The 27,097-nt window shown below is 45.5% G+C and overlaps 1 protein-coding gene across 1 annotated transcript in view; it reads left to right on the top strand.

Moving 5' to 3' along the window:
* The window catches only part of ZNF35 (zinc finger protein 35), a 40,483-nt gene that overhangs the window by 1,086 nt on the left and 12,300 nt on the right, over positions 1-27,097 (top strand). Inside the window, 4 exon segments of the mRNA XM_059077369.2 lie at positions 127-271; positions 2,606-3,843; positions 16,978-16,983; positions 19,148-19,228. Of these exon segments, the coding sequence (XP_058933352.2) occupies positions 127-271; positions 2,606-3,843; positions 16,978-16,983; positions 19,148-19,228 (1,470 nt within the window).

Raw genomic sequence — 27,097 nt, forward strand, 5'->3', positions numbered from 1 at the left:
TTTAAAATTTTTTTTATTTTACCGTCTCCAAGAACAGGTGCTTATATTCTCAACCTCAAAGCTATAATTGTACTATCTCCCAGTGACAGTCTCCTCATAAACCCACCTGTGCCTGCTTGTTTCTAGGGTCAGAACATGTTCTGGGACATGGCTGTGGTCCTGAAACCAACACAGGAGGCGTCTGCTGCATCAACCCCAGGCAGCTCCTCATTACCAGAGACTCTGGCCAAGAGCGAGCTACTGGAGACTCATGGGAACATGACCTGTCTAGGTGAGGTTCAATCCCAATTCAGAATCTGACCATTGAGGTTTCTCAAAATCTTTTCAGAGACTGGTGGTCTCGTCTCCTAACCTCAGCAACAGAGAGTCTTGAGGTGTTGAAAGTGTCAGCAAGAGCTGGACAGAGGAATACTGAAAGATGCCTATGCATTTGTCACAGGAAATGGCTTATTTTGCACACAGTCTCAAGACACCAGACAAACACAGGTGAACTCCAAATTTACCTTTTTAATCACATTTATTGTTCAGCAAGTTTCATATTTATTCACCCGTGTAGACACATGTCCTCTTCATATGCTTCGTGTTTATTGTAGCTTGGTGAGCCTGCAAGAGAAGCTGGCTAAGGTAGGAAGGGTCACCTTTTGTGGTGATATTTTGAGGAAATGCCTGGAGGTGTTCTGTTTTCATAGATCTTTGTGCAAATTCTAGAGAATTTTGAGCACTTGAGTCAGCCATGATGAGATTTAAAGCTAGGTCTTCATGGAGGCTGCTGATGGCTGGCTTATCACCTGGTTCTCTAAGCTGGGACTCAGGATGTGTCTGGCTAGCAGTGGCGTAAGCTTGCCTGTGAAGGAGTGACATGTAATTGTGGGTCAACAGTGTGGTAGCCATGAGTCGTGTGTTGTGGGAGCAATCCCTGGATGACTGCCAAGGCCCCTCTGGTACTCATATGCTATGAGTATAGGGCTGTGCCTGAATATCCTGATCCTATTCTCCTCCCTAGCCAATTACTCAGGCATTTGCAAACCAAGTCAATTTCTTAAACCAGTGTTGTAGGGAAGGCTAGGATTGCCACCTTTCATTTTCTTGTCTCTTCTTTAATTCCCCAAACTCTCAGCAGCTTCTGTTTCCTGCTTTCTGCTTTCTGCTCCATTGTCTCTGGAGCGTTCCCCTGTGTATCACTTCTTTTCTCTTTCCTTGCTTTATCAGTCAGTCATTTATAGTCTTAACTCCAGCAGCTGCCCCCATCCACCAGGAATGACCACTGTTTACTTTCTCTGCTATTCCTAGCCAGGACTCACCTTTCTGCCAGCCATTTCTGTTGTAATAGGTAATGGCGAGGGACTTCCCTGGTGGTCCAGCGGTTAAGACTCTGAGCTCCCAATGCAGGGGGCCCGGGTTCAAACCCTGGTCAGGGAACTAGATCCCACAGGCCACAACTAAGTACCTGCATGCCGCAACTGAAGACCCTGCACGCTGCAGCGAAGATCCCACATGCCACAACTAAGACCCGGTGCAGCCAAGTAAATAAATATTTTTTTTTTTAAAGGTAATAGCGAGATCACTGAGCTCTAGGAATTGAGAGGGAGACACGAGTGTAGTGGCTGCCCGACCTCTGATAACTCTTTGACCTTGAGAAAATCCTTTCTCTTCTGGATGTCCATTTCCTATTCTATAAACTGGGTGCATTCATTCAGTAAATACAGGATTCGTTGGGGGCCTGCTTCCTGGGTGCCAGCAGTGTGATAGGTGCTAGGGATATAGCAGTGAGTAAGAACAGCCTTGCTCTTTTTTAGCTTCCATACAAGTGAAGGAGAACAGTTTCATCGTGATGATAAAATTGTATAATATACATGAAAGTACTTTGCAAGTTTTGATTTTAATTGTTTGTGAGTTTTATCTACAGTTTGGTATGTATTCATTAATATTGAATTTATTAAAGTTTATACATTTAAAGTCAAGTTTTTAAGCTTTTAAGCATAACTTATTTTTATGTCCTTTATACATCTAGAAAAATTCAGAATATTTCACAAACAAAAAATGTTTTTACATAAAAACCAGGAAAGGAAGGGTGGAGAGGCAGTAGGGGAAAGAGGTAACAGGGAGAAAGTAACATAAGAAGGAAGAAAAGAAGATGTAATAGCAGTTTTAAACTACAGGGAGAAAAGTGGAGTAGATTGAGAAATCAGAGCAGTAGTAATAGAAATAACCAGAAAAAGATGAGTCTTTCAGGGTTTTTTGTTGTTGTCGCATTTGGGGCTTTGCTGTATCCAGCGCTCAGGCATTCCCCTTCTCTGACACTGCCCTTCTTTCTGAATGACTGTGATGGCCTTAGCCTGGCTACCAAACTGGGCTGTCCTCCTTGCCCAGTATTGGTTTGTGCCTCATAACATGCCTGTCCCACCCACTCATCTTACTGGCTGGAGAGTTGCCCTGGCCTGTGCCAGTAGGATGTCTTTGGACATTAGATTCCCCTGTGCAGTTGCTGCATGACCTGCAGCTCACAGCTGAAGTCACACGCTTCCTGACCGTTATGACTTGACTATCCTATTCTTTTTCTAGGCCAAAAAAATCTGACATTTATTTTTTCTGTTTGCTGTTTCAGGTGCTGAAACCAAGAACCCACAGTTATTGGTTCCAAAAACTGAGATATGTGATGAAGCAGAAAAACCTTTCATTATATCAGGAAGAATCCAGAAAGTTGACTCTCCAGGACCTGAGTTAGGAGAAGGCTGTGAAAAAGGGAACATGTTAAAAAGGCAGAGAATAAAGAGGGAAAAGAAAGATTTCAGACAATTGACAGTGAAGGACTGTCACATACCTGAAAACTTCAAAGAAGAGGAAGACCAGAAGTGTCACAAATCTGAGGAGAGATACAGCCTTGGTTCTGGCTCTGTTAAAAATCAGAAAAGCCAGCCTGGGCAGAAACCTTTTACATGTAGCGTGTGTGGGAAAGGTTTTAGTCAGAGCGCAAACCTTGTAGTGCATCAGCGAATCCACACTGGAGAAAAACCCTTCGAATGTCACGAGTGTGGGAAGGCCTTCATTCAGAGCGCAAACCTTGTTGTGCATCAGCGAATCCACACTGGACAGAAACCGTATGTTTGTTCAAAGTGTGGGAAAGCCTTCACTCAGAGTTCAAATCTGACTGTACATCAAAAAATCCACTCCTTAGAGAAAACCTTTAAGTGCAGTGAATGCGAGAAAGCCTTCAGTTACAGCTCACAACTTGCCCGGCACCAGAAAGTCCACATTACAGAAAAATGCTATGAATGTAACGAGTGTGGGAAAACATTTACTCGGAGCTCAAACCTCATTGTCCACCAGAGGATCCACACCGGGGAGAAGCCCTTTGCCTGTAACGACTGCGGCAAAGCCTTCACCCAGAGCGCAAATCTTATCGTGCATCAGCGAAGCCATACTGGTGAGAAGCCATACGAGTGCAAAGAGTGTGGAAAAGCCTTTAGTTGTTTTTCACACCTTATCGTGCACCAGCGAATCCATACCGCGGAGAAACCTTACGACTGCAGTGAGTGCGGGAAGGCCTTCAGTCAGCTCTCTTGCCTTATCGTGCACCAGAGGATTCACAGCGGGGACCTTCCATATGTGTGTAACGAGTGTGGGAAGGCCTTCACCTGCAGCTCGTACCTGCTGATTCATCAGAGGATCCATAATGGGGAGAAGCCGTACACGTGCAGCGAGTGTGGCAAGGCCTTCCGACAGAGGTCGAGCCTCACCGTGCACCAGAGAACCCACACCGGGGAGAAGCCCTACGAGTGCGCCAAGTGCGGCGCAGCTTTCATCTCCAACTCACACCTCATGCGCCACCACAGAACCCATCTCGTTGAGAGCACATAGAGGACGAGGGAGACCTCCAGGCGCCAGTCAGAACCTCCCGCCCCCGCCCCCCACCCAAGTCAGACACCTCTTGGCTGTTTTCTCCTCCTTGGTGAAAACGAGGCCTGCTCTGTCCTTAAAAGTAACAGTTTTCAGGAGAGCAGCGGAAAACACAAGAGGGGCATGTCAGAGGCTAATTTAAAGAAAATGAAAACAAAGGCCTCAAGGCAAGGATTTTGTTTTTCACTTGGTGCCCCAAGTGGTCATGGTGTCTGAAGTGGAATGTGGCTTTCTTAGAAATGGATCATACAGAGCTCAGTGATAAAGATCCCTTTGGGGGAAAGGCATTTTTCACTTAACTTTGCTTTTGAAAACTCTGGTAATTTCTTGGGCAGCGGCAGGTTACTGGTAGAGGTCTGCCTGATGGAATTCCAGAGCTCTGAACCTTGTATTCTAATATTTTGGGTTAAGCAGCGACTCATTAAGGAAACCACTTGGGGTAGCAGTTCACCAACAACTCACCTATGAACATTTATAGATTTTTCCATTCCCTAGGTAATTAAAAAAAAAAAACACCCTACTAACCATCTACTGCTCCTAACATGGATGGAAGTAGGAAGCATTCGTTTCCCTCATCGTCTGTACCTCGTGAACGTTGGTGTGGTAAAGCTCTGGAGACCTCTGACGAGAGTCTCTTCTGACCGTTTCCCAGCCTGCATGGCAAAGCACTTGAGGACTGATGGAGATAGCCACAGACGTTTCTGGGCTGTGCCCCTTTGCTAAGGTCAACAGCTCTTCCCTTAACTTAACCCCAGTTGCCATTGCATTCCGTTTGAGTGAGACACTGCTAGCAGCCCCCTTCCCAGATAGAGGCATCAGAGAATAAAGCTTCCCTGGAGGTATGCCTGCTTTGTCTCTGCTCTCATTCTGCTCAGGCCCAAGCAGGGGGCTCAGTTGGGTGTCATTGTCACTTTCTGGATGGTCTTTAGAAGAAATAATGGAGCCCTTCTAATTCTGAGAGGAGCCAAGAGGGAAATGAAAAGAGAGGGAGGAAGCAGAGTGGGATTCCTAAGGTCTTCATTTGTTTTTTTTTAGAAGTTCAAAGGTATTGGAATATGCAAACTTTTAGAAGGATGAAGAAACTGGCTAAGGTAAGATACCTTTGTTACCATTGAGCCTTTACTCCCAGAAAAACAGTTTCTACAACTATGCAATAGGTAGAGTTATGTAATAATATTGCCTTGTATTTATATAGAACTTGATTCTTTGTGTACCTTCATGTGTAGAGTCACGATACCCGGCACTTACCTCATACTTTCAGATAGATCATTACCTTAATCCTTGTAACACTGAAAGAGGTGTTTGCCCCCTTTACCTGAGAGAGGTCATATAACACAAGACCAAGTAACAAGTGACAGCCTGTATTCAGACCCAGGTCCTAAATCCAGGTTCCCTCTGCTCTTCTATGTTTATCCCATGTCTCATCACCTGTAACCCCACCAGATCTGTGGGAAAGCCTGAGAAAAGGGTATATAGTCTCATTTTTAGGTGAGGAAGCTGAGGTGACAGATTTGGGAGTTTGCCTTAGGCAGTGTGACCAGCAAGCAGCAAATCTAAGGCTGGGGTTTGAGTCTCCTACTTTCTGGGTCTGTCTACACTCCCGCTCTCTGGTGAAAGCAGTTGGGGGCACGTCGTGCATAAGTCCACGCATTTATTGTGTCATTTCTACAAGACTAAATATTAGTTAGCATAGCGTTTTGTAGTTTACAGAGCACTTTCACATACAGGAGGCATACACAAGAAAGCTTATTAACTTCTTAACTTTTTTTTCCCCCTTTAACCACCATCTTTCATCAAAGCATGTGTGACAACTTCTCCCAGTTTCACTCTAAATCATATAGACACAAATACAAAAACATCAATACAGTTCAAAAGTAAGAATCAAAAATGCTCATGCCCTCACAGACCCTGATAGTGACTCTTTCTGTCCCCTGTCTGGGAGTGGAAAGACCCAAAGATAACACCGCATGTCTCTGCTGAGATTAGGAACAAGTTAGGTTTTTCCCCCTGCATGATCAGGAGGCTTAGAGGGGGCGAGCAGGTCTGAAGATTTGGGGTAAATCCGTGACCCTGACCCACCAAGAGGCCAAAAGTGTGCTTTCCTGAAAGGTATCAGCTGGGATTTGTGACCATTAAGATGGTTAAACTGTTTGAGCCACATGCTGTATATTTATCCTCGTAATTGAATACTCAGTCATAACTGATTGTGATCTCCTGGCTAGAGATTTCTATTCATAGGGAGTTCAGAAGAGCTATCCAGGTGATTGTGATATAAAGCCAGGTTTGGGAATCACTGACCCACCGTTTTACGGCAGTGGTTTTTAACCTTGGCTGCATGTTAGAATCATCTAGGACCCGTGAAAATTTTTCCATTTTAGGCCTCAGTATTTTTTAAAACTTAGGAGGGGAATGAGCCACTACAGACAAGTGAAACCTGCAGGCCACAGATGTGTGAGATCGAAGGTGGAGGGGAACTCCAATATAAGGATCTGGATGCACATTGTTCTGTTTCAGCAAAACAGGACAGTAACTACATTGCCTTCTGTGCCTCTGACAACCCTTGGCTGCTGGGACTCTGTGACCTAACTTCCTGTATTTGTATTTTAAGTGAATATACCAAACATTTTATTTATATGAGCAAACCAAGTTCTACGTAACATGCTTTTCTGTTCCTCATTCAACAAAATGACTTTTTACATTTTTGCTTATATTTCATCTCCGGGTCTGGGTTTCCACAAATCTGCACCCAGGTTCAGGACCCCCGATCCTACACAAATCCTGTGAGCCTAGTAGGTTACTAGACAGATCAGTTCCTTCCCCAACTCATAACAACTTTCCCTCCCAATTAAATTCTAGCCCTCGGGCTTCCCTGGTGGCGCAGTGGTTGAGAGTCCACCTGCCGATGCAGGGGACACGGGTTCGTGCCCCGGTCCGGGAGGATCCCACGTGCCGCGGAGCGGCTGGGCCCGTGAGCCATGGCCACTGAGCCTGCGCATCCGGAGCCTGTGCTCTGCAACGGGAGAGGCCACAGCAGTGAGAGGCCCGTGTACTGCAAAAAATAAATAAATAAATTCTAGCCCTCAAACTAAATTACCTCCCACTTTTTTCTACAGGGTTTCTGATAGGAGAGGAGTGACTACCCTTTGTTGTCAGACTTGGCTTAGGTTTTCCTTTTCCTTGGGGTCATCTCCCTTCTTTCTGGGCTGGTCTTGCCAGAAGTAGATGGGAACTCTGAAGCCCCATTTTCTTAAGTTGCCAAGAGCTATCAGTCTTATAGATCTCAGACGAAGAGTCAGACCTAGTGATGAGCATTAAGGGTAGAGCCAAGAAGTCTTTTCTTACCCTCAAATGAGACCAACAGATATATGTTACGTGGAGCACAGGGATGAGAAAGTGAAATCATGTATGGGTGCTTTGGAGGCTTGGTGGGGAGAGATTCTTCATCAGCACACGTACACACACCCCCCTCTCAAACACAATTGGCTGAGAATTCCTCCAGGCTCAGGAAGCTAGTCCTTTTTCTATGCTCTAGATCCCCTCCCTCCCCTAGGTGGTCATCTCTCTCCCACTTCTGTCACTTCTCCCGTTGTGTGCCTAACCTTTCTGGGGTCACAGCCCCTTTGAGAATCTGATGGAGGTTGTGGACCCTCTTCAGGAGAAACTCGGATTGCACTCTCAGTTTTGTGCTTATTTGTGGAGTCATATAAATTCCCCGAGGCCAATCCGTGGAGCCTCCAGGGCCTCAAGTCACACCTGGGGATGCACTACATAATTGCTCTCACATGCTACAAAATGGTGGCTTTTTAAAAAATGAGGTCAGACTATGGAATCTCTGAGGATGTTGCCCAGATACATAACCTTTTCAATCTTGCTTCTCCTGGCTTCCCCCCCTCAGCAAATGGTGGCATTATCCAGCACCCAGACTGGAAACCCAGGAGGCATTTCCGATGTATCATGTGTTGATTACAAAAATATTTATTATGCACTCTCTTTGTGGCAAACATGGTGCTAGGTCCTGGGTTGCCAAAGCAAACAAGGTCTGCCATACCCCCTTTTCATGTCTCCCATGGGAAAGATGTCTCTGGATCCCTCAGCATGATTTACTGAGCTCTTCCCAGCCTCATTGCTTCACTTCACACGCACCTTTACTGCAGCCTGGAGGCACGTGCTTGCCCTTCTCGTGCCTTTGCTCACACTGTCCTTGGTGCCTGTGATACCTCACCACCATGCCCCACAGCCCCTGTCTGCTTTGCCTAACATTTGGTTTCTTTTAAGATTTGGCTCAGGCCCATCTCTGGGAAACCTCTGACTGCCCTATGGCCAAGAAGTATATTTAGAAGTATCGAAGAGCATGATATTTGTATCCAGAGTTTTACTTTATACTTTAAAGTGAAAAAAGTCTGGATTCAAAATTGTGTATATAGTACAGTTCTCACATAATGTTGTTATGTACACTATATACTATGAGAAAGTATATAGATAAACATGAAGGAAATACAAGAAAATGTTATAAATGGTTGACTTGTTCAGAGCCATACAAATGGTAAATTGCAGAGCCTGGGCTCAAACCCAGGTCCTAGGGATAATGGAATTATGGGTGATTAAAAGGTTTTTTTTTTAAGTAATTTCCATATTTTTTATAAGGAACAAAAATTTTATAATCAGGAAAAATAAATTATTTATTGTAACTACAAATTTAGTTTTATTGTATTAACTGTAAACAGTATCTCAATTCTCCATTTTGTAGAATGGGGGATGCACCCTGCTTCTGTCTCCTCCCCTTGTCCACCTCTCTGCCTCTGACAATGTCAAGTCTGATAATTCTTGAATTCTGTTCTGAAACCATAGTCTTTTATGCTTTGTTTATTGATTTGTTCTGAAAGTTGAAATAAACAGCATGAATGTTATTATGACTGTGTAAATGTTGTTCACTGCAGACCTAAGTAGTTTATTGTGATTATATTTCCTTTTTGGAGCAGCATTTAATTTTTACTGAAGTTTCTGGTTGTCTTTCTTTTTCCCTTGTACTGGTTGCTTTTAACATATCCTCAGTTATTTTCAAATTCTCTGTCCAATTAGACATTCAGAGTCCCGCTTTCTCCTGTATATATCCCTTCCAGAGACCTCCAGCCTTCTGCTCTAGTCTGTCCTTGATGTTCTTTTTCCTTTTTAACTTTTTTTTTTTTTTTGGCCATGCCCTGCAGCATGTGGGATGTGGAATCTTAGTTCCCCAACCAGGGGTCGAACCCACACCCCCTGCAGTGGAAGCACGGAGTCTTAACCACTGGACCACCAGGAAAGTCCCTGTCCTTCATGTTCGCTCTGCCTACTGTCCAGTTGTTACACTGGACTCCATTGCATCCTAAAATCCACATTCTTCCTTTCTTTGTTTACACACTCATTTCACTGCAGCACGTCAAGTCACTTGCCAAGAAAGAGTATGTGGAAGGCAAAATTGTTGGGTGCTTATATATCTAAAACAGCTGTCTCTGCCCTCACAGTTGATTGGTAGTTTGGCTCTGGAATTCTAGATTGATGAATTTCCCCCAAAGTTTGTAGGCATTGCTTCCCTGACTTATAACATCCAGTGTTGCTAATGAGATGCCTGATTCCAGTCTGATTCTTATTTCTTTGACAATAAATAGAATTTACATTTTTGTGATGTTTCCCCACCCCTTTCAAGCTTTTAAAGTCTCCTGTTTATCCTTGATATACTCAGTTCCCTAATGTACTCTGAGATTTTTCAATCTAGCGACTCAGGTACTTCTACTCTTGGAAATTTTCTCATGTTATTTATGTTGACAGTTCTCCGTTTCCATATTTTTTTTTTCTATTTTCACTCTTTCTGGGATTCCTGTTAGTCAAATGTTGGATGTTCTGGATTGATCATCAACTACTTTCTCTAGTATTTCCATTTCCTTGTGCCATTTTCTGGGAGAGTACCTTGATTATTTTTCAACCTTTCTAGTGAATTTTTTATTTTGGGCAATAGTTAATTTCTAAGAGCCTTTTCTTGTTTTCAGTTTGTTCCTTTTTTGTAGCGTACTTTTCTCATTTTAGAGATACCTCTCAAATCTGAGTATTCTAATTAGAAGGATTTTCCTAAAAATGTCTTTCTTCTGTCACATGAATTGTCTCACCATCTTCGTTCGCCTGCTCTGGGTCCTTTTTTCTCTTTATTTTGTTTGTCTTTGGAGACTTTCCTCAAATATGTTGTGATTTTTAGTGATACACACACACACACACAAATACATGCATATATCTGTGTGGTGGGAAGGTGGGTCGATTGGCTCAGTAAAAGGCTTCCCTCTAGAGTGGTTGGTAATGAGCAAGCTGTTTCCCTGGCGACCTCTAAATGCCAGAATGCAGAGATCTTTTGGCTGGGGTGCTTACATTTTCTTAGCAAAAAATCCTCTGATGTTTTTGTCTGGGGTTTGCATGATGTAAGTACTTCTCTAGAGTGGGAGAGAAGGGGATCAAATGTTATTACATACTTTGAGTTAATGCCCTTATTTTTAGCCCCACTTCTCCCTCTCACCCTTCATGGCACTTGGGGTTTCCAAGTCCCAAGTCAGCTGGGGTTTGGCAGGTACTTCAGCTGCATCCTTCCACTATATTGCCCTCAACAAGTGTTTCAAGCTGTCACTCCCTCCACCCAACTTTCTCAGTTACCATTTCATCCATTTGCCATTTTCTAGAAATTTGTTCCCTTTGTCCCATCATTGTTATATATTTTAAACCATTTTAATACATTATTGTTTTAGGGGAAGCTGAACGATTTAAAAAAGAATGTTGATATCCTTTGATACAGTAGTACCACTTTTAGAAAGCTGTCCTAAAAAGGAATATTTTGGCAATGGTATATATACTTATCAATGTCCATATTTTACAAAAATGGAAGCAACCCAAGTGACTAACAACAGTGGAATGATTAAATTACAATGTGATGGAATATTATGCAACCACTAAAAATTACAATTTAAAGAGTATTTAGTGATATGATAAAATGTTCACAATAATATTAATAAAAAAGGCAAAGTATAAAATTCAGTGGTGTGTACAGACAGCCCAGTTTCCTTAAATGTACATACATAGAAAAGATTGGAAGGAAATAAGTGCATCAGGTATTAACGGCGGGCGGTTGAATTTTCCTGCATTGTCCACATTTTCTACAATGAGCCTGAATTACTTTTATGATCAGAAGGGAAAAATTAATAAAAAGATCATGGCTTGTTTGGAGTGGTAAGGCATCCTTGTGGGGTATGGAATGGGTAGTGGGGAACAGCAGAATAAGGGTCTGGGGAAATAAGGTGGCCAGTTACCAAGGACCTACTGCCAGGCGAAGGGATTCAGCTGGGGCATATATGTAACCCCAATGTTTGTGACATACAGTTGTGGCTGGAGTGTGGAGGCTGGGCTGGTGAGGGGAGAAAGGATCCGGGAGACCATATAGACAGCTTCTGTCAGAGTCCGAGAGAGACCCTGGAATTCTGACCCAAGCAGCGACAGGGGCCAGAGGAGAAGGGACAGAGGGGATGAGCAGGCCGCCTTTGGGGCATGGAAGATCAAGCAACAAATTCCCAAGCCAGAAATCCAGCCCTCCACACCCTGTAAGACATGACCTGTAACAGATGGGGCCCAACCCAGGCCCGAGAGGTCCTGGTTTCTTTGTGGGGCTGCCCTGTGTCGCCATGGGTAGAAGAAGGAAACCCAAGTCCTGGCAGGCTGCTTGGCTACCCAGGTCCCCCTGCTGGGCCAATAGCAAGGTTGTAACTGCTCTGTCGAGGGGTTCCTGTGTGCTAGGCACTGTGCTAAATGCCAAATGTTTCTTATCTCATTCTAACCTCACCTGAGGAGGGAAGTTCTCTTATCTCCATTTTCGAAGTCAGTAATCAGAGGATTAGAATGACTGAGGCCAAAGCCCGTTCTCCCTTTTCCCAAGCTACTTTCTCAGTGCACCTCCATGAACCCCTCTCCTCATCTAAAAGTGCTTTGTTAAATTGGAAGAACAGGGCTTGCCTGGGGTGAAAAGTTCAGTGGTACAAGAGCAGACAATGAAAAAGTCATCTCCCTCCCAGTACAAAGTACCCTAGGTAGGAGCACCCCAGAGATAACCATTGTCAATTTCTTGGGGATCCTTCCAGACATGCCTTTACAGTCTTTTGTATTCTCCCTTACACACACACACACACACACACACACACACACACACACGCTTAGGATTCACTAAGCTTAGTGTGTCCTGGAGACGGTTCAGTGTTACCCTCTAAGATCTACCTCATTTTTTTTTCACTGCCGTGTGATAGTCTGTTGTATGGATGTACCATGATTCATGAGCAAGGGTCCTGTGGGTGGCCATGTAGGTTCTTTTCTATCTTTTGCTTTTGCAAACAATGCCATGCTGAATATTCTGGCACACTGTCCTTGGTATGTGCACGACTTTGTCTGCAGGATATATTGATAAAGGGTAGGTACTTTTGATATTCTGATAGAAATTGCAAATGCAGTTCCCAGTACAGTATGTGTAGGAAAATGCCCACTTCCCTGAATCCTCTATAGAACTGTTGTTTGTCTTTTCTGATCTGATAAATGAAAAATGCTCTCGTGTTTTCATTTGCATTCAATTATGAGTGAAACTGAATATCATGTCTTGTGTTTAAAAGCCAGGTGTATTTCTTTTTTTGTGTGAATTGCTTGCTCATGTTCTTAACAGGTTTTTCTGTTGGATTGTTGATCCTCTTAGGAATTTATTTCTACCAGTTCTGTAGTAAAGAAGTTACTCTTCTCATCTGCCAGATGTGTTGCAAACATTTTCCCCAGTTTACAGTTAGTCCTTTTACTTTAGTTTTTGCTGTTCGGATATTTAGGATTTAATGTCAAATCAAAGATTTGCCCTGGGCTTCCCTGGTGGCGCAGTGGTTGAGAGTCCGCCTGCCGATGCAGGGGACACGGGTTCGTGCCCCGGTCCGGGAAGATCCCACATGCCGCGGAGCGGCTGGGCCCGTGAGCCATGGCCGCTGAGCCTGCGCGTCCGGAGCCTGTGCTCCACAACGGGAGAGACCACAACAGTGAGAGGCCCGCGTACCACACACACACACACACACACAAAAAAATTGCTCTTCAAGATTGTACATTCTCCCATGATGTTGCCTAGTCTTTGAGATAGGTCCGTTTGAAATCCATTTTGTAGTAAGCACCGAGTTGGGTCCTGGCCCCGCAGCCCTCCCCTTTTCCTCGGAGTCCCGCAGGAGGAACTGAGCGGGAGCACCACGAAGATGGACACACCTCCCTGCTTTCTGGAGCCCCGCAGCCGGGTGCTCCCACCCCGGCCGTTTCACTGGGCCGCTCTCAGGTCGCCGAGGGTCCGCAGTCTGGAAGAGACAGGCTCGCGCCCAGGTGAGCCGAGGGTGGAGGCCCAGGGGAGGGGCAGCTGCCGGAGAAAGAGGGGATAGCCGGAAGGGGCGGGGTGGGCCAGGCTTGCTGGGGATGGAGGAGAGGGCGGGTTCCGCAGTCCCGGGCGAGGGAGAGAGAGGACGTGGCTGCAGTCCGGCGCTGCCGGGGTGGGGGGTGGGGGGTGGAGGGGGTGTATTGTGAAAGCGGAGGAAGGGCTGCAGCCTGAGGTCAGCTTAAGGGGGGGAGGAAGGCTGCCACGGGGGTGGGGAGTGGGGGCAAGTGGACATGGGGCCGGGGCCCGCGCGAGGAGGATACGCGGTGGGGATGGGGAATAGCAGAGATGTGGAGGAGAGAGTGCCGGGGCGGGGAAAGGGGTCGGACTGGGTGGGCGGGCGAGGGGCAGGGCGTTGGAAGAGGAGGGGCTCATACCAGCTCAAGGGCGGCTTCCTCCAAGACCCTGGGATTCCGGTCCTGCTGAGCTCATTTCGCTGCCCTCGGGCCGGTGGACACAAAGGAGACGTGCCGCTGCGGACCGGATTATTTTCCCAAACGTCTTATTGGGGAAGAGAGCATTCTAGACTGGCCCTGCCCCTCACTTACCTCCAACCCAGGACAAATCCCTAACCTCTCCGAACGTAAGTCCTCTCTTCCACTCCAGGTAGGAGGCTGGGATGAAATGAGGAGTTTGAAATGGCTCTGTAACCGTTAAAAAGCCGCCTGGTTGCAGAGACCTGCCATATTCCTGCTGGAGGACAGGGTAGGCATGGATAAAAGAAGCCAAGCTTTACCTGACTGGGAAAACATTTTTACTTTTGTAGTTCAACATGGGGTGCAGTTCCTGCTGACTGCCTCACCCACAGACATCAATGGCAGGAGCTGCCGAGCAGCTGTTCCTTTTTGTCCCCTGGTGGTGGTGGGCCCTCACCTGGGCAGGGGCTGGGGACCGCAAAGGCCTTAGCCAAACTCAGTCCTGCCCCTGGAGCTGGGCTTCCCAGTGATGGGATTCCCCCATCACTGCTGCTGGAAGTTACACCAAATCTACCTGAAGCTTGAGACTAAGAAGCAGAGACCTTGGCTGTTGAGAGGACAGGAAACAGGTCAGGGAGGGGAGATGTAAAGTCATAACTCAGGTCCCAAAAGGTAGAATCTGTTTAGATGAGAGTCCAAGGAACCACTGTGCTGAGGAAGGAGCCAGGTGGTTCTGTGTCCCCTGAGGCCAGAAGAAGCCATGAGAGGATGTCTCAGGAAGTAAGAGTCTCTGGCAGGGTCTGGACTGAGGCAAGAGCAGGATGGATGAGCCCTGGTCCCAGACAGCTGTGGGTGCTGGAGTGGCTTCCAGTGCCCGGGGTGGCCTGGAGCACCTGTCCTTCCTTCCAACATGCTGGGCACCACTGGGCCTTTGGAACAATGGGCGCCCACTGTTGTGAGCTGTGTTTACAGGAGGCCTGGTCCCAAAGCTGGCCCTGCCTCCTTCAAGAGCCAGTGACCCTCCCAGGATAGGCCAGCTCTGTGTTGAACAGTGTTTACTGCCCCTTCAGGTGACACTCCCTGAGCCCGAGGAAGTCACAGTCAGGAACACATCAGGATTTCTTCTTTGCCATCAGGGAGTTGAGTGAGAATGCGATGCACGTGAGTGAGGACAAGCCCTGTGAGCCTGACAGAGGAGGAGCCCTGGCCATGGCTCTAGCCTTGGGAACACCACCGGCAGGGCTGAGCGGAGCTCCCATTTGGAGCCTGGTAGATCACCGCTGGCCATGAGAGGTGGAGAGACAGGCTGGCCCTAGAAGAAGGTGAGAAAAGGACCAGGGGTTGCCGGGGCAGGGGTGGGACTCACCTTCTGGCCTTCTCATAAGCCATTCTTGGTTCCCCCATGGGTCCTTGACCTTTAGGTGTATTAGCCCAGATGCACTGGGCTCATTTCTTTCTTATTAACCCAGTGTCAAAGTGGCCAGCTCGTACTGAGTGCTGAGTGCCAGGCAGCCCTGAGGGTCCTTTGAGGACCTGCTCTGCCTCTGACTTGTTGGGTCATCTCTGAAAAGCCACAGACTCCTCACTAGCCCAGCCAGCTTCCCAGTCAGTTTCCTCACCTGCCTAGCCAGCGTCACAGGGTGGTGAGCTTCAAGGAGATGGGGCCAGGACGAGCCTGTGAACTGTCAGTCATGTTGCATTGCTGTGATCATTAGTCAGGCTGAGCTCCCTGTCCAAGAAGAGAAGGTGTGCTCTTTGGGAGGGATGCTTTTGTGACTGTATGGGGCCCACACCCCCTCCTGGAGATGTCTCTTCAGCATATGCCTCTTTTTTTGGAGGGGGGGGCTGTGCTGGGTCTTCATTGCTGTGCGTGGGCTTTCTCTAGTTGTGGCAAGCGGGATCTACTCTTACGGTGAGTGAGCTTCTCATTGCGGTGGCTTCTCTTGTTGCGGAGCATGGGCTCTCGGCGCACGGGCTTCAGTAGTTGTGGCACGCGTGCTCAGTACTTGTGGCTCGTGGGCTTAGTTGCTCTGCGGCATGTGGGATCTTCCCGACCAGGGCTCAAACCTGTGTCCCCTGAATTGGCAGTTGGATTCTTTACCACTGCGCCACCAGGGAAGTCCCTCCTCTTGGCAGGTTTGAGGGCAGGGATTATGCCTAGCCAGCAATGTGTCCTCACGGAGACCTGCACCAATGCACCAGGTTAGGAAGGCTGTAGGCATCGTAGGATTCAGCTGTGGCCCTGCAAAAACTCATAGCCTCGTTGGGAAGATAAAATGGACAGATGGGAAAGAGAAAGCTAATTCACAAAAAAATATGAAGTCATTTGTTAAAGCAGTGGGGATGGATAGCCGAGGTGGTTGAGGAGACAGGAGGGGGGCAATCACTGGGAGCTTGGGGAGGGGCAGACCAAGACTCCCTGAGGTAGGTGCGACCTGAGCCAGTCCCAGATGATGGATGGCTGGGTGGCTGGGCAGTTGTGGTGCGTAGAAGGACAAGGATTGACTGCTCCAGGCCATGAGGAAGACGAGAGAAAAGAAACAGGCAAGAAATCTTTTTTAGGGAGCATGAATATGACCAGAAAGTTCAGAGAAGCCGAGAAGGGGGTTAGGGAATGGGAGAAAAGACCACAGTGAGGGCTCAGGCTGGACTGAGGTAGACCCTGGCCACCTCTACCCTCCAAACTGTTCTTTGCTCTTCAAGAATGTGTTCAAAAACAGTTTGACCAGGTACCACTCTTTTCCGGTGTTGGGCTTGAGTCTTCCCTCCCTGGCTCTCCCAGTCCCAAAGGGAGGAAACTGGACTGCTCTGCTAAGGAGATTCCTTGGCGTTTTGACACTCCCCTGCTTCTGCAGCCCTCCTGGAAGCAAAGGCCGAGTTCCCTCTCCTGGACCTCCTTGAGTGGGTCTTATCTCCTTTTCTATTTCCTGTAGATATGGGGTGAAAAGGGGCAGAGTGTGTGCATCCCCACCGATTTGGAGGATCGGCCACTCTGTTCTCTCTTCCCACCTAGACTAAGCTTGTAGGCTGTGAGGCTGGGGATCCACACCTCTGTGCACTGTCTCTTGCCCCACTGCCAATCCCAGTGCCTGGCTTTGCCCACAGCAGGCCCTTGACCCTGCCTACCTGTTAGCTCCCTGCTCCCCTGCCCTACCTGATTGCATGGACCCCTCAGTTCCCTCTCAGGAGTTTTCGTCCTGCCTCTCTCTTGCTGGCAAGGGGGATGTGCTCAAGCTCCTTGACTCCTAGGACCCCACAGTCCACATTCCAAGCCCTTCTCTGACCTTCACTTGCTGCTTTGGCCAGTTCCCAAGACATCCCGTGTGTCTCCTCCTGTTTTGGCAGTCTTTACGTCTGCAGGCATGGCCCTCCCTGGGCACATTTCTGGTGACAGAGCCATCTCTGCCTCTTCCCCAGAATGCAAGCTTTCCTTTACTGCCCTTTTTTTTCCTTCCTCTGCCCATACTCTGAAACCATGGTGCATGTATAGAAAAATTATGAATTTAAATACTCCCTCACTCCTGATGTTTCAGGAAGCTCACTGGTGTAACACTTGTATCCTCTCTCTGACCCCACACTCACTCTTGCCCTAGGACAAAAAGGGATTGGATTTGATTGATGACTTTGGAAAAGAAATAGACTGTGTGAAAGCCAGCCCTCCTCCTTCCTCACCCTTGGGGTCCAGTTTTTCCACAGAGACCATGTGTCTGCCCTGTTCCTTTTTGCTGCAGGTGTTACAGGGGCAAACCCATGGTAGCCCAGCACTGTGTCCCTGGGTGCTTAATGCTGTCTAATTCTGGGATTCGGTGTTAGTAACCTCACTTGCCTGCAACTATAAGCCACATTCAACAATATCGGCTTTCCAGTAATAAAGATAATATATTGGTCTTTGCATATCTTGTCCGTTGAGCAGAGAATTTTACTAATAGCTAACACTTTATGGACATTAAATTTTTTAATTCTAGGGGGCTTCCTTGGTGGCGCAGTGGTTGAGAATCTGCCTGCCAATTCAGGGGACATGGGTTCGAACCCTGGTCTGGGAAGATCCCACATGCTGCCAAGCAGCTAGGCCCGTGAGCCACAACTACTGAGCCTGCACGTCTGGAGCCAGTGCTCCACAATGAGAGGCTGCGATAGTGAGAGGCCTGAGCACCGTGATGAAGAGTGGGCCCCCACTCGCCGCAACTGGAGAAAGCCCTGGCACAGAAACAAAGACCCAACACAGCCATAAATAAATAAATAAAACCATTCTGTAAAAAATAAAGAAAAATTTAAAATAAATAAAAAATAAAAAAAATTTAAATTCTAAAAACATCATGAAATAGGTACTAGCATTAACCTATTCTACAGATAGGAAGACTGAGGCACAGAGAGGTCAAGTAGCTGCTGTGACAGAGGCAGGATTTCACCTCAGTGGTCTGGCCCCAGAGACCACACTGTTGGCCCCAGTGCTATGTTGATTCTTTTTTTTTTTTTTTTTTTATATATATATGTTGATTCTTTACTTTTTTAAATTTATTTATTTTGGCTATGCCCCATGGCTTGCAGGATCTTAGTTCCCCAAACCCAGGCCCTCAACAGTGAAAGCACGGACTCCTAACCACTGGACCACCAGGGAATTCCCCCATGTTGCTTCTTTAAAGAGAGAAGTCATTTATTGGGTTTCCTCAAATCCCAATATAGTCTCTTTTACCTGTCTAGAATATAAAGCTGATTCTCTTTTTCTTTTGGCTATATATTATTTTTATCTTCTATGCCTTGCTCAGATAGTGAGACGAAAGTTGAAAAGGAGGATTTGATCCTAGAGCAAACTGAAAGGAGAATTCCTTGGAAGACTCCAGGGTGAGATTCCAGAGGTCTGTGCAGTGGGGAAGCCAGAGAAGAGGGGAGCAGGACAGCAGGGCATTCTGAACACCCTGCAGACAAGTAAGTGAGGAGAGACGTGTTAATGAACTTTTTTCAATGGCAATTTTTAATTCAAAGGGAATTCAATTCAGGAATATATTGATTTAATGTGTGTAGAATCTTTATATGACTGATGCTACAGATAGACTTGTGGATAGATGGGTGCCTTTACTTTGTTCTTTTCACCTCTTTTCAAGTACCTCTCTTGTGAATGAGTGTGCGTTTTCGTTTTTTTCTGAAAAAGTAGAAGGCCCATGAAAGACCAGTTATTGATATATCTTTATCCCAGAGGGAGTGTTATTCTACTTCCTTGCATGGTACATTTCCAATCTTGTTCCCTTTTTATCAAGGGGTATATGAAATTTAAAAAAAAAAACAAAAACACTTCTTGCCCCCAGCAAAAATCTCTCCACGTGTACTGAGTGTTGCAAGCCCTTCAGCCAGAGCTCCACTCTCATGGTCTACCAGAGAATGCACATGGGAGAAGTCGTGTGGGTGTGCGGAGTGTGGGAAGGCCTTTACGCTCAGCTCCCACCTGATCCTGCACCAGAGGGTGCACACTGGGGTGAAGCCCTATGTGTGCCGTGAGTGCCGCAAGGCCTTCAGCTGAAGCCCTTGCCTCCTGGTGCACCTGCAGAGCCACACAGGCAAGAAGACCTATTGCCGGGTGCAGGAAGGCCTTCGGCCAGAGCTCCCATCTCATCTGCCACCAGACCACTCACACCCAGAAGAAACACCAGGCAGGCCTCCCTGGTCAGAACCCAGTGTTGAGGTCAAGGTTCATAATCAGGAGCTATTTTTAGCAGATGGAATGTACTACTCCCTTGCTGAGATGGCCCATTCTTTTTTTTTTTTTTTTTTTAATTAATTAATTAATTAATTATATTTTTGGCTGCTTTGGGTCTTTGTTGCTACGCACGGGCTTTTCTCTAGTTGCGGCGAGCGGGGGCTACTTTTTGTTGCTGTGCCCAGGCTTCTCACTGGGTGCCTTCTCGTTGCAGAGCACAGGCATGGGCTTCAGTAGTTGTGACACATGGTCTAAGGAGTTGTGGCTCGCGGGCTCTAGAGCACAGGCTCAGTAGTTTTAGCGCACGGGCTTAGTTGCTCCGTGGCATGTGGGATCTTCCCCGACCAGGGCTCGAACCCACGTCCCCTGCATTGGCAGGCGGATTCTTAACCACTGCGCCACCAGGGAAGCCCGCGATGGCCCATTCTGACTCCCACTTAGCACTCTTTCCAACCCTAACGCCCCCATCTACAGTTTTCCCCAGGCATGAGGTGGTCACTGTGTTCCGGGTGAAGACAGTCTTTCGTGGGACATCAAGCACGCCACTGGGCTTGGAGGGAAACCAGGCCACGCTCGCCTTTTATGAGGCCCCTATTGAGAGGCTCCTCTCGCTTCCTAGAGAGGCAGACGAGGGCTGCGCTTCGGGGTCGTTGATGACGCACTACCGGCCGCGCTGCTGTTCTTCCGGGCGGCTGCGCCCTGGGTTTCCGTGTACCTCCGGGACCGTGGTCGCCACCCCGCTGGGAGCCGCCGGCCATCACGGTGAGCGGGCGGGGCCCAAGGGAGGGGAAGGCAGCGGCTCCGGTTGCGTCTCGGCTGTGGCGGCGGCCCAGGTTTATGTAGCAAGCCTACCCGGGCCTCGTTCTCCCCGGGCCTTGTTCTCCCCGGATTGCTGCCTGCACGGCGGCTGCGAACTCCCGGCGGCCCGGCCCGGCTTGCAGCTTCAACACTGCACTCACCAGGGCCTGGCACAGAGGACATGCCTAAGAAGATGGTGGAGTGAATACATGAATGAATGAATGATGATTGAGTGATGGATAAATGATCAAGACCTAGGACCCGTGTTCGGAAATGAAATCCTGGGGCCAGAGTTCTCCGTCTGGATACCAGCTACTTCCCCCAACCAGTCCTGCAACTCAAACTTTTTTAAGGGACCGACTTAAGAGGAGAAGGAAATAGTATAAAGCGCACTACCTAGGGAGTTTCGAGACCTGGGTTATAATTACCCACGATAGAGCCGGTTTCTTGATCTCTATAAAGTTGGACTGTCACTGCCTTCTTTTCTCTCTAAAGTTCAGTTGATAGCATGTACGTGATAGCACGTATGGAAATGTTAACGTCTAACAACAAAAATTTACTATCCATTACTTGCCAAATATTACACAGGGTTTAGAGGCGGGGCTACAGGGTGAGTGACCTCGGAGCCCGCCAAATGGGAAGACGCTTCCACTGTAGTGCTGGAAGATATATATGTGAGCAGATTTCTGTGGTAATGTTTTAAAACACATTTATTTGGCACTTAACGTGTACCAGGCACTGTTTTAAGCAGTTGTGCTAATGTATTACCCTTCACAGCAACGTGTTATCTAGTTTTTAGTGAGGAAATTGAGGTACGAGAGAATAGATAACTTATCTGAGGACACATTGCTACTGAATGACCCCAGGCTGCAGAAGAGATAGATCCAGTGTGCTGCTGCAGCCTGGAAGAATACGTTACTTAGGACCAACAGGCAAATCAAGAAGGGCTTCAGAGAAGAGTACATTTAAATGTGGTCTTATTGAAGGAATTGTAGTTTCAAATTCTTGGAAAACCCCACCTGGCTTCCCCAGAATCCTTCTAGAGGGGTAGGGAAGTAGCAGCAGGGAGAAAGCTTACAAGGCATGAGGAGGAAGCCAGATCCCTCTTAGTTTAGCTAGATGAGGATGGAGATATATATGTCCGTTCACCATAATACCCGTTTCCCCCAAATCTGGATTCAGATAGATCCTTTCAGCATCTTAAAATCACCAACAGATTATTCCACATTATGTATTTGTGGAAGCACCTATACATCCTATTCTGGGCAACTTAGACACCAGGGAGACAGCAAACTGTGGCTCATGGGCTAAATTTTGGTCTACCACCTGTTTTTGTTAAAAAAAAAAGTATTGAAACACAACAAGATCACTTGTTTCCATATTGTCTAGTTCTGTTTTCAAACTACAAAGGCAAGGTTTGCTAACTTTTGGCGTAGACAAACAGCTCAAATGATCCACGACTGGAGGACAGTGGTTGTCACCAACCTGTCCTTCTCAAACATAATAATGCCAAACCCCTGTTGAGTGCCTGATATGTAGCAGATATCTTTATAAATGCTTTACGTGAATTAATTAACTCATTTAGGGAATTCTCTGGTGGTCCAGTGGTTAGGACTCTGAGCTTTCACTGCTGAGGGCCTGGGTTCAATCCCTGGGGTCGGGGAACTAAGGTCTCACAAGCTGTGCGGTGCAGCCAAAAGAAAAAAAAAAATTAGTCAGGAGTTTCAAAGAACGTTGGAGCTGCAAGGACTTGTGGATATTATCTAATTTGTCACCTTTTTCAGATAAATAGCCTGCTCATGTGGGCTATGGCAGAGCAAAGTTTCCTGAGTCCCAGTCCAGTCCACTTTGCCACTTGGATCTTATTTTGAAAGAGAAACCAATACCATATCCATTAGGTGTGGCATTAAAAAGAAAGATTTTTTTTTGGGGGGGTGCTTAAACCCCTGAGTGAGATCTCTCATTTTTAAATGTTTTACTGACTATAAAAGTAATTCATGTTTATTGCAGGAAAAATGAAATATGTAGGAGGATATAAAGGACAAAATAAAGTAACCCATTAAATGACCTAGAGATCAGTTGTTGACATTTTAGTGGGTTTTCCTCTGTCCTTTTTTCTGTGTGTGTTTTTTATATATCTGTGTAGTAATAATAGTTTATGTTTATTGAATGATTACTTTAGTACTGGCATATATGTGCATTTTTTTGTTTTAGTGTTTTGTAGTCTCCTGTTTTAACATATTGTATTTTCTCATGAATATTCTTTGTAAACATGACTCTTAATAGTTTCATAATCTATCATATTGATATGCCATCAATGTTTACTTGCCTGTATTTTTTACAGTCATAGTAACAATGTGATCTTTGTACATAAATATGTGTGCTTATCTCTGATTATATTTTTTTCACTTGTTTTCTCTGATTACAGAGTTATTTACTTATTTCTACAGGAAAACTTTCAAACATTGCAAAAAGAAAGGCCTTAAAACAAAAGTTTACCATAATCTTATTCCTCAAGATGTTCATGGCTAACAAATTGATAGATATTCTGAGAGATTTAAGTTTTTTAAAAATAAAGCAAAACATAGATAATTGAGGAAATTTGGAAAATAGAAGAGAAAATCATTCATAATTTATATCACCATGGTGGTGATTACTTTTCCTTCTTGATCTTATTCATATGTATATTTTAACATATATATATGACATTAGATTGTATTTGAAATTTTAATATCCTGGGTTTTTTTTTCACATTTGCTTATAAGTATTTTTCCATATTGTCACATATTTTCATTTTCAATTATCTGATGTCTGTATGAGTTCCACCAAGTGGAAGTACCATACTTTGCTAAATTGCTAAGCGTCAGTGTCCATCAACAGAAAAATTGTGTTTTCCAACAACATTTCAGGGGATTTTTTTTTTTTTTACAGGTAACAAAAGAATTCAGTTGGGTTTTTTTCTCCCACTCTGGGAGGTTCCTTCTTTGTGAAAAAGTTCTAACAGTAGAATTACTAGGTTAAATAATACAGGCATCTTTATGACATACTGATGAGTGAGGATCTTCTGAGATCCATTGCAGGTGTTGTATATAGTACAGATTGAGAATTTTGTTCTGACTTTCTGTACCTACAAAATGGTGACCATGGTGTCCCAACTGCCACTCAGCTTACAACTTTAAGACCTAATATATTGGGTTGGCCAAAAAGTTCATTCGCGTTTTTCCGTAACATCTTACAAACAAACTTTTTGGCCAACCCAGTATATTGCCAGTTAGCTCTAGAAAGATGGTACCAGTTTACATTCCCACCAGTGGTGTGTGAGAAGCTCTCTTTCCCTGCACCTTTGCCAGTTTTGAGTTTTAGCATTAAAGAGAGAGTTTCCAACTTGATATAAAAATTGATTCTTCATTCTTTCAGTTCCCATTTCTTTGATTACCAATGAGGTGAAACTTTGTTTTGGTATGTCTATTGGCCTTTTGTAATTCTTGGTATATTTGTTGTACTTTGCATGTTTCTATCAGTTCATCTTTCTTCTTTACTCGTTAATAGGAAGTCTTTTATCAGGTCTATCTACTCCTTGATGTATAAATCAAAAATACATTTTTTAACCCTTTACTGGGTTTTGGTTTATTTTGGTATGTGGTGTGAGGTAGGAATCTCACTAAGTGTTTTTTCCAGATACTTAAGCAACATTTCCAACATAAATTGTGAGTAATCAATTTTTTATGATTAGAAATGCCAATTTTTATCATATATTAAATTAGTTTACTTATTTCTCTTAGGGATTAGGAATCTCTAAAATCAAAAGCCAGAGTTAAACCTCCTTATAAATGTGTAAACTCACTGTTGAGGTTTCCTAGCTACACTCTTTTGATGATTTTATCTGTTACCCCCAGAATTTCAGTTACCTTCTTTATGACAAAAACTCTAAATACAAGTTTTCAGCCCACACCTCTGTCCTCTGTTCCGTATATGTATGCCTGATATTTCAAACTGAATGTATCTTTTTCCTCCTCCAACCAGTGTTACCACTTTCACTAAAGGTCACTGTCATCTCTCAAGCCCCAAACCAGCAAATTATCATTAACTTCTCCCTCACATCTCGCTCGAATAGTCATCCTGTCCTGTTGTTTTTGTCTCTTAGTCATCTAAGTCCCCTTATTGGACTGCTGAAACAACCTCCCAAGGGGTCCTCCAGCCTTCACCTTGCCTCCTACCTTCCACCCCTTGTACACACTTTGCTCTATGGGCAAAAGGATAAGTTGTGTGTGTGTGTGTGTGTGTGTGTGTGTGTGTGTGTGTGTGTGTAATAGAAGATCTAATCATGTCACATATTTTTCAAACCTTTTCCAATACTTTTCATGTCTTTCTGCTCACTTTAGGGTAAATTCCTTAAAGTGGTTTGCAGGGTTGTATTTGCTTGCCTCGGGCTTCATGTCTTATTTCTAGTGCCTGATACTTTGGCCTTACTAGATCTCTTTCTTCCAAAGTATGGGGCTTGATTCCTTTTGTATATTCTATTTCATCTCTCTGGTATCTTCTTTTCCCTCTTCACCTGTCTAATTCTTATTTATCTCTTCTTCAGGGAGGCTTTCTTTCCCAGATTAGATTAGATCCCCTCTGCTCTGCATTCTACAGGACCCAATATTTCTCCTTTTATAATTCCCTTATTTGTAACTACTGGTGTTAATGTCTTTGTTGAGTTGTGACGTAAGTTCTGGGTAGGCCGGGCATGTCTGACTTTTTCTCCACTGTCTCTAGCTCTGATTATAGCCAAACCCCACACTACTTCATGAGTCTCTGTAGGATTCTGCAGTGGATCCACTTTATGTCCCTGCTATGGAAGAGGATCAGGAAATCCCAGATAGGATCCTCTTAAACCTCTAAAACTCAACACCGAGGCACAGACCTTGATGAGAAGTCCACAGGGCCAGCCTTATTATATACTTCACCAGACATCCTATTCTTCCATGCCTTCTGAGCTCTTGATTATGATAAACCATCTCTCTGCCTTCTGTTTTTCTTGAAATAATGCTTCCAATTCTACTTCTCACTTCGGGGTTATATGGAGAGACATTTTTGGATGAACAGTTATGATTTTGACTTTCCAAAAACGAGAAACTCTATACTATTTTTGCAAATCTTTGTAAGTCAAAAATTATTTCACAAAGTGTTTTTGTTTTTTCAGCTGCAGCCTACACTCTTATATTGAGCTATACCTGAAGAAAAGATTTTGAATTGATAAGACATCTTGAAGAATGGACAATCAGCATATCTCTAGGTTGCATCAAATAGCAATCCCTAACTACTATCCAGCTCCTTGACATTTAGGGGAGGTGGGTCGATCAGACTTAATGCATTAGCCTTGCTATGAGGCTATTTCCCAACACAACGTTTGACTATATTAATTGACTCTTCATATAGATTATTGTATAGTGGAAAGAGTGTACTAATTGACATGGATATTCCTATTCACTTAATAGTTATTTTTATCTTTATAAATAACATTCTGATTTATTTCTCAAGTACTTGAGTGTTTGCTAATATGTCAGTCTGTCTGGCTACCACTTCTTGGACAGCTGACAAATGGAGTTTGTTAACCTAGAAAGCTGGAAGCCACCCCTGACTCTTGGTGATGCAGGCAGATTGCTGTCCTGACAGGTTTTGTGTGAGTTACCAGATAGTATCCTTAGGCAACAGCTCTATCTCATTTTTCTGTTTACTGGGACAGTGATATCCCCTCCCCCACCTTTTTTCCTCTATGAGCAGGGCTCCCAGTTTTTCAACCTTTGAAGTCTTTTACAATCAAAGCAAAGAGAAGATTTGTGGATGTTGAATATGCAAGGAGATGAAGAGAGAAAGATTGGAAGAGTGATTTGTCCAGGTGAGTAAGCAAGGGATCACCAGTGGGAGAAACAGGAGGGCTTTGGAAATTTTACAAGAGAAACTGAATGAAGCTCAGGAGAGCAAATTACCTCTTTTTTTTTTTTTTTTTTTTTGATATGCGGGCCTCTCACTGTTGTGGCCTCTCCCGTTGCGGAGCACAGGCTCCGGATGCGCAGGCTCAGTGGCCATGGCTCACGGTCCCAGCCGCTCCGCGGCATGTGGGGACACGCAGGCTCAGCGGCCATGGCTCACGGGCCCAGCTGCTCTGCGGCATGTGGGATCTTCCCGGATCAGGGCACAAACCCGTGTCCCCTGCATCGGCAGGCGGATTCTCAACCACTGCGCCACCAGGGAAGCCCTACCCTCTCTTTTAGGAGTGGTGGGGTGAATGTGAGTGAGCATCTCTTGAGGCCAGCTTTTCCCTGGTACTCATTTGATCTCATTTCCACTATTTTGCACTTTTACATTCTCCCACTCTTCACTCTTTGAATACAAACCATCCATGTTTCTTGTCTTGCCCTAATCTTAGTCTGTTATTGTTTTTTTTTTTTTTCCCTTTATCTCTCTGGTCTCTGATTCTGTCACTTCCTTGGTGTCTGCAGCTACTCATTTTTCATTAATGGTGATCACCTTACCCTGATGCAGATCTCTTCCACCAGATATAACTCTGAATTACTTGCCCCACTTGTTCTTTTTTTTTTTTTTTTGGCTGCGTTGGGTCTTTGTTGCTGCACACAGGCTTTCTCTAGTTGCAGCAAGCGGGGGCTACTCTTCGTTGCAGTGCATGGGCTCTAAGCGTGCGGGCTTCAGTAGTTGTGGCTTGCAGGCTCAGTAGTTGTGGCACACGGGCTTAGTAGCTACATGGCATGTGGGATCTTCCCGGACCAGGGCTTGAACCCATGTCTCCTGCATTGGCAGGCAGATTCTTAACCACTGCACCACTGGGGAAGTCCTACCCCCACT

This window comes from Kogia breviceps, chromosome 10, assembly GCF_026419965.1.
Source record: "Kogia breviceps isolate mKogBre1 chromosome 10, mKogBre1 haplotype 1, whole genome shotgun sequence".
Taxonomy (NCBI): domain Eukaryota; kingdom Metazoa; phylum Chordata; class Mammalia; order Artiodactyla; family Physeteridae; genus Kogia; species Kogia breviceps.